Source organism: Rhincodon typus, chromosome 9 (assembly GCF_021869965.1).
Source record: "Rhincodon typus isolate 14 chromosome 9, sRhiTyp1.1, whole genome shotgun sequence".
Lineage (NCBI taxonomy): Eukaryota > Metazoa > Chordata > Chondrichthyes > Orectolobiformes > Rhincodontidae > Rhincodon > Rhincodon typus.
In genome coordinates this window covers 42452922-42467428 of record NC_063340.1, presented here as the reverse complement: position 1 = coordinate 42467428, position 14507 = coordinate 42452922, and the positions used below count along the sequence as shown (strand labels likewise).

The window sequence follows — 14507 nt, the reverse complement described above, 5'->3', positions numbered from 1 at the left end:
CTGATGGGGCCGTTAACCTGGACCAAATCAGGAGCGTCCTGGCTGACGTATAAATAAGCACGAGTGAACAAAATGTCTGACAAGAGCTGGCTCTGAAGGAGCTGGATCAGAGTCAAGGACTCTCCATGTGTAAATAAAGGGTGATTTGGTAATAGGATAGCAGCCTCGGGTCGTTTCACTCTTCAGAATAGATATTTTCTGATCAACCTGTTCAGGGAGGTTATTACAAACCACTGGAGCTGGTGGGACTTGAACCCAGGTCTCTGGCTCAAAAGTAGAGACAAACCATTGCATCACCAGTCCCAGTTCCCCAGAGTATTAACCTAGGCGCAACCATCTTCAGCTGCTTCAATGACCTTCCCTGCATCAGAAGGTCAGAAAAAGTGGGAATAGTTTCTGATGTTTGCACAACGTTCAGCACCATTGGTGACATCTCAAAATATTGAAGCAGCCATTGCCCTCATGCAAAAACATCTGGACAATACTTGTTATTTATCAGCTAAACACCAATGTACACAGCACATAAATGTAGGACAATGATCATCTCTAACAAAGGGAAATCTAACCATTTCTCCTTGATATTCAATGATGCCACCATCACTGAATCCCCCATGACTAAATCCTGGTGGTTACCATTGATATGAATTAGCCACATAAATACTGCATCTACAGAGCAGGTCACTAAGAATTCTGCAGCAAGTAACTCTTTTCACCCAACGCTTGTCAAACAACAGGCACAAGATAGGAGTATGATGGAATGATTTCCACTTGCCTGGACGGTGAACTCCATCAAAACTCAAGAAATTTGACACTACCCAGAACAAAGCAGCCTGCTTGATTGGCATTCCATCCACCACCTAAAAACATTCACTCCCTTCCCTGATGGTGCACAAGATGAACTGTAGTAACTGACTAAAGGAAACTTTAAAAGCACCTTCCAAACCTGCAACCTCTGCTCCCAAGACACAGGCAGCAGATACACAGGGACACCAACTAAAAGTTCTCCTCCAAACCACAGAACGTTCTTTGCTTTCAATGTTGCTGGGTCAATATCTGGGATTCTTTCCAACAGCACTGTGTATGACCGTACACCCAAAGGACTCCTGTGATTCAAAATGATAACCCACTGCAAACTTTTACACAGCAATTAGGGATAAGTAATAAATAGTGGCCTAGCCAGTGATGCCCTTATACCATAAATAAGCAAAAATGCACAAGGACATTCATCCCACTGTATTGCAATTATCTTGTCTCCGTTTCAACATTTTTTGCTCTGCCTGCCCAAACAGAAAAGATGTTTTTCTAAATCTGCCAAAGTTTTCAAACAGATCCTTTAATAGACTCTTTTCACCCTATCTGCAAATTTGGTTTCAGTTCCTTCATCCAACTCATTAATGCAGATTGTAAATAGTTGAGGTACCAACCAAAAGCATTTGCCAATCTGATAATGTCCAATTTATCCTACTGTTAAACAATAATAAATTTGCCTGTTTCCCTTTCACAAAATGCAACTGGGTATGGTCAACATGGTTATGACTTTGTCCATGCCCTGCTATTATCACATTAATAAATGTGTAATTCTCATTTCATGCTTTCTCCTTCCTTTGCAGAAATATGGCCTTATATGTGCAGTTTTCCAATTTGCTGGAACTTTTCTAAATTCAAGGAAATTTTGGAAGTTTGCAAACAATGCATTCTCTCTACTACCTCAGTTAGCTACTTTAAGAGAACACTTTTGGATGCTGTCAATTAGGGTCCAGGAGACATATCAGCCTGTGGTGCCAGGTTTTTGATGCAATTGTCTTTGGTTCCTCCCTCCCTCTGCCCCCTGGTTTGTATTTTACCAATTTTAGGCTTTTTTTTTGTCTTTTGTAGTGAAAACAATCAAAATATTTGCTCAAAATCTTGGCCATTTGCTTGCATCCCATTAATTACCCAATCTTACCCTTTAAGGACAAATATTCACTTTCTACATTTTCCTTCTTAGTAACTTCACACTTTTACTGAATGTATGAAGTTTTCAAATAAAAATTAAGCTACTAGTTTTCTCTCAAAATAAAGAATGAAGAGATAAATTGAGTTAAGGCATCTGTTGCAGGTTTCACAATTACCTGGGCTACCACTAATCTTTGCTGCATTGTACTATGACACCATCCTTACGCTTGGATGGTTGTATTTGCCTTGCATCACTCACTCTCAAATGGAATATTTGAGTGCCGTTTTGATTCAACCTCCAAAATCAATTCCATTTTGTACTACTATTCAGAACAGAAGGGAGACTTCCACCAGTTTTCTTTGTTGAACTCAAATAAATACATCTTTATTATAAAACAAAACTTCCAAAAATAAGTAACAAAACTAGTTAACAACCAAGTTGTAATCTGGAACTAGAACTGTATCCCTTTGGAATCCCAAAACATTTGCAGAGATCAAGTTTTGAAAAGCCAAAAGAATAACACACTTGCACGTTAAAAAAATTCTGTTGACTGCAGATCACTTGGTTTCTCGTGGACAAAAATCTGTAGATTTACTGATGGAAGATCTTCAGTTTAGATTGTCATCTAAATTGGTTTCAGTCTTTGGAAAGTGACTACAGTTCAGATTTTCAAGATTTATAAAACAAAAAAAAAACTGATATTTGGAAACATTATCAGGTTACCAACAATGCCGAGAGAGACGTGTAATCTAGGTTTCCTTCTTTACTGACCACCTAGGTCCGTGAAAATGGAAATCAAGTTTATAAAGGATTGCCAAGTAGCCGTCAGCAGAGGACCCTTCTACAGTCTTTTTATCAAAAGCCACGTTTCCCAGCAGTTAAGGACAATAAGTTACACCATAGCTTTGCCTATCGCTTTCCTCCAAAATCAAATACAACAGGTAAACAACACATTAAACTATTGACCTCATTTCCCAAGAAATGACATGGTTAAAAATCCTTTTCAAATTGGAAAATATCCAATTTCACTTTTCCTCAGCTTTTAAATACAAACATATATTCCCAATAGCACTTATTACAATAGCATCCATTATAATCTTCCACATAAGAGTTGCTCCTGAATAAATACAGCTTTAAACTAGTCATACATAAGGCAGCATGACGTCTCAGTGGTTAGTATTGCTGCCTCACTGTGCTGGGGTCTGTCCCTGTGGAGTTTGCACATTCTGTGTCTGTGTGGGTTTCCTCCAAGTTGCTACGGTTTCCTCCATGGTCCAGGGATGTAGTTAGGTGGATTAGCCATGGGAAATGCAAGGTTACAGGAATATGGTAAGGAGGTAGCTCTGGGTGGGATGCTCTTTGGAGGGTCAGTGTGCACTCGATGGGCCAAGTGGACTGCTTTCACACTGTAGGGATTCCACGTTAAGCAAGTAAGTCATTACTTCAGTGACTGGGTTTTCTAAGCTCCTAGTACTTGTATTCCTTCCTCAGCAGGTTTGAAAGTTTCCTTTTTGGCAGCCTCCCTCTCAGCCCCATTGTCTCAAAGCTTCTCTTCCCAACTCCACTTTGAAACTGGCAGGCAGGTGGCCTCCTTAGCAAAAAAAATGTTCTCGACTGCCCTTACTGGCTTTGGCAAAACATCTGCTTTAAGCATGGTTCCACTTTCCAGCTTCAGCAAAACAGTAACACACTTGTTTTCATTTACAGGGTCCAATCTTCTCTAACTGGTCACTGAATGTATTTTCCTGGGCTATTTTAGCGGTGGGTGTTCGGTGGCTGCCCCCTGCATATTTTGATTACTGTGGTAGCACCTTTATTACATGCCCTTATCATTTTATGAATTTTTTTTTTCTGCAGTGTAGCTGCTATCAGAGAGCCTATAAAGCATTGAGATTTTTCCTCAACTTTTAAAATCCCCCACAAATTGATTCTACTTTTCCTCTGAACCGAAATCACTTTTCATTAGTGATCTGATAACTTCCTTTATTCAGAGCCTTCCCACCTCTGTTACCTTACAGTCCTTCCAAAATGTCAAGTAATTCTTTAAACATTCATGCCCCACCTGTGCTCACTGTAAAACTTAAAGGCTAACATACCCATTTGAAAATGTCCACTGACATCCCAAAAACGCTCTCAGTTCATGTGCAAAACATGGACACGCACTACCCCTGCCAGTGACATGCGCTGTTCACATATTTATTGCACTTACTTGGTAACAATGTTTCTTACCGGCAGGGCATTTCACACAACATGCTTGTGCACAACTTTCTCCCTGCGCAATGTGCCTTTTGGAGGTGCCAGAAGACAGCCCACCTATTTATTTCTATTTGTGCCATGAATCTATCCCTCTTATTACTGAAACACAGTCTGTGGAAGCATGATTAAAGGGACAATGACATTAACACGAGTGGACCAGAGAATGTTTTCCCTCCATTCCTATTAGGTTCTGGTCATCACCTATATTTTTATCCTGTCCTTTCTCCAAGTTCCCAAATCACCTCTCTCAAACTGTGACCTCCTCAAATCTACATTAAAGTACCCCTTACAGCCCTATCTCTATAATTCACAAGTGCACTGGTTCCATTATGGTTGCAGTGAGAGCCATCCTACCAGTAAAATTCCCCTTCATTCCGATATTGGTGCCAGTGCCAATGAATCAAAACTCATTTCTCTCATACCAATCTTTGAGCCACAGATACAACTCTGGTCTTATTTAGCCACACCAACTTCCCTCAGGCTTGGAGATATCCAAAGATTACATTTAGGAATGTAGAAACAGCAACAGGCCATTCAGGCCCTTAAGCATGCTCCACTATTAAATGAGATAATGACTGATCTGTGGTCTTCTAGAATCTCCAACCAATGGAATTGTTTATCTATGTCTTTTCCTGTTAATATGTTGAAGACTTCAATCAGATCACCACAATGTTCTAAATTCTACAGAAAACAGGCCTAATTTGCATAATCTCTCCCCATAACAACCCCCAAAGAGTTGTAGTTCCAAATTTCTGGTCCTACTATTGCAAGTATATAAAAATTTCCCTCATTATACAACCTGTTCTGAATTCCATCCTATAATGTCCAAGAGAACTGCAGCATTAAGTGTCTTAAGACTTGTATTTTCCAAAGTTGTGACAGATAAAATACTTGAAGAAACACTCTGCTGGAATCTAGAAAAAGGCTCGTGAACTAAGCACATTCTCAGTCATACAGCATAGGAACAAACCCTTTGGTCCAACTCATCCGTGCTGACCAGACATTCCAAACTGACCTAGTCCCATCTGGCACATATTCCTCTAAACCCTTCCTATCCATATACCTATCTAGATGTCTTTTAAATGTTGCAATGGTACCCACCTCCAACCACTTCCTCTGACAGCTCATTCCATATACACACTACCCTCTGCATGAAAAAGTTACCCCTCAGGTCCTTTTTAAATTTTTACCCTCTCACTTTAAACCTATGCCCTCTAGTTTTAGACTCCTATTCTAGGAAGAAGACCTTGCCTACGTACCCTATCCATGCCCCTCATGACTTTAGAAACCTCTACAAGGTCACCCCTTAGCCTCAGACTATTCCTCCTCTCAAACTCTCCATTCCGAGCAACATCCTGTTAATCTTTTCTGCACCCTCTCAAGTTTAACATCTTTCACAGTACATCATCATGGAAGACATTCAAGTACCTTCCTAAACATGCTGACAGCAGCCTGTTAGAAAGAAATTTTAATACAACCAAGTTAACAACTTATTGCACCTGTGCCCCTAAATTACTGCTTGACAGGAATATGTCACATAACATCTATTTTCACAGGGACTTAGGAGTCTATAAATGTAATTTCTCCTGACTCAAGCTTCATACTATCCTTCACTTTAGACAGCTGAACGTACGAATATTTGGAACTTGCTTGCAATCCACGCTGTAGAATAGGTAACCATGTTTCCAATAAGCAATCATATTTGGTTCTGCATCATTTAAGTAATTTTAAATTTCAGACAAAGGTGGCCATTTTCAATTAACACCTAAATATCTAGTATATTCACATTTAGTGCTGCATTTACAACTAAAGGATAGGTTGGCACATAGCCTTCCTCCATCATCTTTAATTCAGTGCGGAGAATGTAAAATTCTGCAATGTTTGTTTCTTGCTAGGAGTATACTACTTGTACTAACTTTTAGGAGGGACATTATGCTAAGGCCCGATCGGCCAGTTCAGGCAAACAAAGAATTGTTGAAAGAGTCAGAAATTCTCGGAGCCCTGACCAACAATTTTATCCTCAAAGCAGCAAAGATAATATGGGAAACTCTACAGCACCATGCTCTGCTAAGTCCCTGCCACATTCAATTATAGCAGTAGCTGCATTTCAAATATTGGTCGATAACATTTTAGGTCATATTGAGGATGCAGCAGAACTGAATATGTGCCTTTAGGAGGAGGTGACTTCATTATGTTAGCTGCTTCTGTGAATTAGAACTCTTACTCACATTTTCTCATTAGCATTTACAAATCAAGTTTGTTGCCATTAACTACGTAAACTTACAAAGACTGACAATTTCCTGAGCAATATAAACTAGAATAAACATCCATAGGGAAAATCTGAAATCTCTCCATGATCCCTAAAACAATCAATCAAGAGCTCCCAATATAGTAAATTATGCTGATATTCTACACATGTTGTAACAGGTATCTTTGGCCTCTTAGAAAAACCACAAAATAACTGGGTATACTTATTTCTATAACATTAAATACGAAAGAATGAAAGCATCCTACATATTTAAAAATAGTAAATCCCTTCTGCAATATGCTAATAGTGCATTTTCAAACATTTGAAATGCAACATGCAAATGTACATTTTCATTAATTTTAGAAGTAATGAGGCTTTCAGGTATGTTTACGAAACAATTTACTCTTAATTCCTCACTCATTAAAAAACTGGTGTCAAGTAGTACAGTGATCTTTAATAAACAATTTTACTTAAATTATTCTTAATCCAATAAAAATCCCTACAATTGTTAGATCGGCACTGAGACAGCAAGAGCAATAAAATCATTTAACAAAGAATATTTAACAGGCAATTCTAAAAAGGTAGCACTATAATACAACATCCTGAAACAATTACAGGTACTTGGGCGAACACTTGGAAGTTAATTGGATTATGCACAACATTTTATGAAGTCTAAATCAAAAACAGAACTAAAATTTCAAATCACTCCTTAGATTTCAACACTGACTTTAAAACAAGACAAAGTATAAAAGTGAACAATTCTCACAGAATCCCTCCAATAAAATGGTGATTCTGTAAGATCAAATCTAAAAAGTGATTGCATTCCAATGGGAAGTGCAGTGCTCAACTCAGCTTTTACAATTGCTCCAAGTACTATTTCAACATTGGCTGCCCAAAAGAAATGGCAAATGATGATTTTTCTCTTTCAAATTGTCCCATTCTTGATCTGCTATATTGACTACATGATGAGTTAGAATTGTATTTAGTCCTTTTTAATTGGTCCTAGGACTAATTATATGATTACCGAGAAACTAACAGATTGTCTTAAAAATTTATCTCGTTCACTAATGTCCTTCAGGAAAGTAAATCTGTCATCCTTGGCTGGTCTGACCTATATGTGACCCCAGACCCACAGGAATGTGGATGACTCAACTGATATCTGAAATGGCCTAGCAAGCCCTTACTTCAAAATGCAATTAGAGATGGGTAACTCACCTTGCCAGTGACATCCAGCAGGAAAAAACAACAAAATCAAGCAGCTTAAGTAGGGGTATTTCTAACGTTAGGCTCACAGTTCAACAAATTAAACTGAATAGTTTCTAAACTGCTGCTCAAAGCAGAGTCCAACAACTGGTGCAGAATCTCTCATGCAACAGGTACTTGAGAATTATTCTATTTGGGAAATGTTAAAGTGCATGACCTAAAATGATAACTTGATTTTTTTCTACATCTGAAAACTGTAAGATGTTATAGACCATTTGCCAAATTCACCTGATGTCAACAGACTCAAAATGATTCAAGGCTGAATTTCGGGCATTGCTTGGAAAGACATTACCAAGTGAAGTTGAGTGACACACAACTAGTCAGAAGGACCAAAATGTCATCACAACGAGAGGCAACTGAGATAGGCAGGGCACATTTTGTCATCCGGACATACCCTGCCAGAGTACCAGTGAATGGACACCACCAGATGCAACATGGTATGGCAGAGAAGACTGACCTGGGGAAGTAAATTTAAGGAGAATTTAAGAGTGAGACATCACCTGGGCTGCAGTGAAAGACACTGTGATGGACCAGTGCACATAGGTCCTCCAGTCACATGCAGCAGGAAGATAAGAGAGAGAGACAAGTTACACAATAAATTTTAATTTTGTTCATTGGTAATTGGAATATAAAAGGCCAAGTTTACCAAAACTAATTGAAGTTCTTGGATTATCAAATTATTGCTTGAAAAATAAAAGCAAAAGTTCTCAAACTGCTTTTAGGTAAACAGATTAAAAAATTCTACTTTGTATTTAAATCACAAGCAGCAACATTTATCATAAAAATCACTCATTTCAAAATTAACTAGTTACAGACAAGTAACATACACAGTTACCTGTATGGTAGGATGCAGGTAATATGTAGATTCTAGCTCTCTTGTTACACTGTATGAACGTTTGGTATAGCACATGTAAAACTCTATATGAGGGAGGAACGTTGATGTAGTTCTGCATAGTTTAGAAGTTTAATGCTCATTTGTGGAAGGGATTATGGCTGAAGATACATCTTCTAAAGTGAAATGTAATGAATGACAACACTATGAAGAAAGAAAAAGATCTAAATATGTGTTTAAAATTACACACTTCCATACAAAATAACTTCATATAAAATAGTCATTTAATTAACCCAAATGACAACTGAAAATCAACTTTGATTAGCACGACACATTTAGTTGCTGCTTTGGTTTATTTTTAAAACATTGTGCGTAATCCTATAAATAAAACTAAGTCCTAAAACAAACAATCCAATTGATCAATTAATTGATTCTCAGTTTACAATTCAGCACCAGTAAAAAAGTTCTGACCTTTACCAGAAAATAGACACAACAGCATTCTGTTTATGGAATTACAGGGTCACATTTTAATTCCTGAATCTTACATCGCTTCATTAATATCAACACATGTATACAAACAGTGTAAAATAACAGTTACAGTGGTGGTTATTCATCCATACAAAATAAACTTCTGTTTTATGGAAAAACTATACTTCATATCTACATGACAGACGGCCCATTTTTTCCAAAGAATATTTAAGTTGAGCTACAAAACCTCCAAAATACCAAGGGATGCAGATGACTTCAAAAAAAAAAAAAAAAGCTGTAAAAAGTTTTGATTTCATTTTGTAACACACAGATTGCCAGTTGGCTATTTGGCTACAGCTGGTTTAACAACCTGCGTTAACCACTGTATTAAAAATGAACTAGAACACCACACTGTGCAATAAAAGCATCTGGAACCTAACTTGAGCCTTCTACTGTGCTTAGATCTTAACTACTGCACAGAAATGACTGACTGACTGTCTGAGCAAAGGCAGACTAGTTAAGACTCACGTTTGTTGCAGCTATCTGTTACAACTCCCCACTGTTACCATCAGTCAGCTGTTAAAATTAGTGTTCCCTAAAAGAAACTTGCCTAACAGTTATAATGAAATGTTAACCTGCAATATAATACCCAAAAATATACATAAAAATCAGATTGGGATAATGTTATTTTTGTTAAGTGGCATGTTTGGCCTGGGGAACTGCCACAATGTATAACAGTAGATGAGATAAAAGCAACAGTCTCGATCACAAACCATTCTCGCTGCAGTCACGAGTACCAGCTTTTACACACAGGCTCGTGAGACAGTCTATCTGTAGTATAGCACATGACTGAGGTGCATGTTCTTCTGTGCTTTTCCAACCATTCACCATTTTGATTAGAAAATGCTTAACAGGCCCATTGGATGCTCAAAGATCCAGTGAACATGATGGCAGTCTCATCATTATGGTCCCAGTAGTAGGTTGAATTCCTCTGCTAAGAAAGATTTTGACAGGTTTCCTTCCCTCCAATTTACACATGGAATTGGAGGTAAATAAAACAAGAATGAGGATTAACACATGGGACAGCAACTAATTCATTTCAGACTGAAAGGATTTTCAACTGATACTTTGCACGCCTATCCCAGTTTTTGTTTCCTGGCAAAGAATTCCAAAACATCATTTTTGTGCAGTTCCTGCTCCCTTGCTCAAGCTTTCCCTAACCCGCCCCAAATCTGAATCTCTTCCCCATTTGGGAAACTGTCAATCAGGCTCCCAATCACTAACTGCTAGCCCTGCCAGCCTGATTGGCCGGTTTTCCTTTCCAAGTTTGTTCCAGAGAGGTCCAGTTCCCCAGTGGCGTGTTGCTGCCACACAGAACTCAAGCCCTCTAGTTGAAACATTGGCACACTGTTTGCTACTCCTTGTGTTGCATCTTCTGTAGTCACAGTGAAGCAGCCATTCCTGATTAAGACCCCAAGCTTAAGGAACAGTTGCACCATTGTATCAGACCCCAAAGTAAGCCATCACATGCGTCAATTATGAGCCTAGACGAGGTCGTTTTCTTGGTGATGCTTCTTCTTCCTCCTCCTCTTCCTCATCATCAGGATAATCTACAAGTCCCACTAGACCTCCCTAAGGAAATTCAAGAAAAACAAACATTTAAAGCAACATGTAGTTTTCCTATCGAAAACATATTAGAACATTGGCAAGGACACAAGTTGAAGTAGATAATTTACACACAATTTACACTGCAGAACAAACCTACAGCAATCCACAGCATTTTCACTACATTGGTCTAAACTTTTGTTTGAAATAGTTCCAAAGATTAAAAACAAAGTCAAAAAATACCAATTCAATTTTGACACCTCATTCAGATTTACTTCAATCTACCTTCATTCATTAACAAATTTATTACTAACAAAACAGTCCCACCAAAACAAAATTTCCAGTAGACTAATTTAAGTTGATCAAGAGTTCAAATCCTTGCATCCAAGTAAATGTAAAACAAGAAGCTAAATTTGAAGCCTAGGAAGTAATCAAATTCCAAATTTATACTTAAAACTTGAAACAGATATTTGAACACAAGGTGATTCAAACCTTTGTCGTCATTGCAGTAGATGAACTGGTATGCTTTGCGGAACTAGTGGAACTGGCTGGAGCGGTCTGAGCTGCCGTTGATTTACTATTAGTCCCATTTGTTCCATTTGCTGCACCAGATGCACAGGTATGCGAAAACGTAAATTTGAAGCTTGGACTTGAAGAACGTTTTGGAAAGTTTTCCTTGTCCTCACTTTCTTTAGCTAAAAAGGAAACATTTAAAGGCTCAGACAACCCCAAATTAGAGTGATTATCTCAGTTAAACGATAACCTTAAGTTTTATATTTCAACATCTATATTGACAGTGGCACTCTTTCAAGTTGTGCTGTTCTGATTCCATGGCCTTCTAGGCAAACTTTTACACAAGGTAAATGTATAACATGCAGAGCTGCAATCAGTAGCAGCCTTTGCCAGAAGAGGTTTTGGAATTGGTTCTTTCAATAAGAATGCAAACACAGGATGCTTTTTAAAAAATATTAGTACGGTGCACCAACTTTGTAACACAGCTGGTATGAAATCAAAGTAACGTTTTTGCAAAATCATAGCCCATGGAGTGAAATGGATAGTAGCAGTAGGATACAAAATCAGTTAAGATATAAAGACTGAACATTAACAACATTTGCTAGAAAAGCTCAGCAGTTTTGGCAGCATCTGTGGAAAAGAAATCAGAGTTAATGTTTTGGGTCAAGTGATCCTTCCTCAGAAACCAACCCAAAACGTTAACTCTTGATTTCCATCCACAGATGCTGCCTGACCTGCTGAGCTTTTCCAGCAATTTCTGTTTTTGTTTCTGATTTTTTGGTTTTCATTTAAGATATAAAGAGTAATGGATATACGGTTTGTTTCTCAGACTCTGGTTAAGTATATAGTGACGTCCCCAAAGATCAGTGTTAATTTTAACACATCAAGAAGTGTGGTATTGATTTGCACTTCAGTATAGGAAACAATTATAAAGTTGTTGATTATAACACTTGGAGATGTAATCAATTTTTTAAAAAAAGCATAACAGGAGGTGGTCATTATGCCCATTGAGTCTGTTCCATCATTCAATATGATCATGGCTGATTGGACTGTGACCTTAACGACCTTGTCACTCAAAGATTTGTCTAACAGCCTGGATTATAGAATCTTTACAGCTCTGTGTACAAAAGAATTCCAGAAAAGAATTTCCTCCTCATCCTCCACTTAAAAAAAAAGGAGAGTCTGTTTTAAACTATGCCTCCTAGTTCTATATTAGATGAGCTGAAACATCTGCCCAGCACCTACACTATCAAGCCTCATCAGAATCTTGTGTTTTAACAATCTCATCTCATCTGTCATTCTTCATGAATACGAACACACATCCTTCCGCATAGGAACATTTGGCAGGTTCTCTCTCCATTTCAATAATATTCTGCTTTTCTGCTGGTGAAACTCATCTTCCCACATATACAGATTTATTTGCCCAATGATCTATCTATTGATCTTCCTCACAAACTGCCCTCCTACTTCTCTTTGTATCAGCAGCAAATTGGTCACAATATAGGCAAGTCCCTTCATCCAAGTCAAGACCGACAGTAAACAACTGAGGCCCCAGCACAGATTCCTGCAGCAACCCACTTGCTAGTTTGCTGACCTGAAATGACCCATTTGGTGCAGTAGTGGTCACCCTATCTCTGGGCCAGAAAGTCTGGGTTAAGTCCTATTTACCCCAGACAAGTGCCATTTCCAAATCCAAACAAGCCGATTAAAAATTATTCTAACTGCTTTCATTTAGTTAAACAATTCTTTTTCCATGCTAACCTATTATCACAACCACTGTGAACACTTATCTTGTGCAGTGACTTTTTATGAATCTCTATCAAATGGCTTTTGTAAATCCAAATACACAAGTACTATGGTTCCCCTTTATCAAATCTCATGTCCTCAAAGTCGCCTAATAAATTTGCCAAACATATTTACATGATTTTCTAAATGTCCCGCTACTCTCTCCTGTAATAACAGATTCCAGCATTTTGCCCAACGTTAGCTTGTCCTACATAGATTACTGCTTTGTGTCTCCCTCTCTTCTTGAATACTGCTGTCACATTTGCATTTTTCAATCCACTGCAACCTTTCCAGAAGGAAGAAAATTCTGGAAGATTTTTAAACTTTTTTGAAAACCAGAATGTACGTCACTGGTCGGCCCAGGCTTAACTGCCTCTTCTCAAATACCTTGAGATGCTGTGGACGGCGAGCTGCCCTTGAACCACTGGAGTCCTTTGAGTGCAGATATTTGCACAGTGCTGTTAGGAAGGGCACAGGTCGACAGTGCAGGAAAGGAAATACACTTCCAAGTCAGGATGGTGTGTCAGTTAAAGGGCAACTTTCTGCCCCTTGTCCATATTGATAGTAGAGGTTGCAGGTTCGGAAAGTGCTGAAAGAACCGTGATCTTGTAGATGGTACACACTGTGTATTGATAGTTGAGAGAGTGAATGTGCAGCTGCTTTTTTTTTAAAAAAAAACACAAGAATCTCTACAGTGTGGAAACAGGCCATTCAGCCCAACGAGTCCACACTATCCTAAACATCCCTGGGCACTATGGACAATTTAGCAGTGTCCGGTAGAAATTGTGCTGAAGCAGTTGCACTCATCCAGGCAAGTGAAGAATACGCCACCACAATCTTGACATGCCTCTTATAGATGATTTACAGGCTTTGAGGAGTCAGGTGGCTGACCTACTTGCCATCAGGTTTCTTGTTTGTAACCTGTTTTTATAGCCACAGTATTTATACGGCTGGTCTAGCTTAGGTTCCGGTCAATGATAATTCCCAGGATGTTAGTAATTCATCAATAGCAATACCACTGAATGTCCAAGGGTGGTGGTTATATTTTGCCTTGTTGGAGATGGTTATTCCCCGCCACTGGTGTGACACAAATGTAACTGGCCATTTTTATGTCCAATGTTGTCGAAGTCTAGCTGCATATTGACACTGGCAGTTTAAGTATGAGGATTCAGGAATGGTGCTGAACATTGTAGCTTCCTGTTGATTAAATAATCATCATCTTTGGTGCAACACCTCCAACCAATGTTCTGAGAAATCAGTCCTAGGTCCCAGCAGTGACTTCCTTCGTTCCCTAGTTCTTACCTCCGCCCAAACTAACTTTACATTTTTATCCCCTGAGCCAACATCACTTCTCACTGAATTTAATTGGCCTTTATTAAAGGAACCACCCCACCAACTTCTCCCTTTTTCCTCTACTTCCCAAACATCAAATACCTTTGAATAGTCATCTAAGCAATAGTTGCCCTGCAACTTGTCTCTAATGTCTAGTATATCATGCTCATTTACTTGTATTTGTGTTATTAATTTACCCATCTTGTTACACATGCTCGAATCAGAGATAGTAGGAACTGCAGATGCTGGAGAATCCGAGACAACAAGGT

The 14507-nt window shown here is 38.6% G+C and overlaps 1 protein-coding gene across 1 annotated transcript in view; it reads right to left on the bottom strand.

The window, feature by feature from the left end:
- Positions 1–9221: 9221 nt before the first annotated feature.
- LOC109929137 (serine/threonine-protein phosphatase 4 regulatory subunit 3B) overlaps positions 9222–14507 on the bottom strand; it is a 54755-nt gene continuing 49469 nt past the window's right edge. The window contains exons 15-16 of the mRNA XM_020528936.2: positions 11101–11303; positions 9222–10635 (exon numbers count right to left, since the gene is read on the bottom strand). Of these exons, the coding sequence (XP_020384525.2) occupies positions 10540–10635; positions 11101–11303 (299 nt within the window). The 3' untranslated portion in view covers positions 9222–10539. The remainder of the gene's footprint in view (positions 10636–11100; positions 11304–14507) is intronic.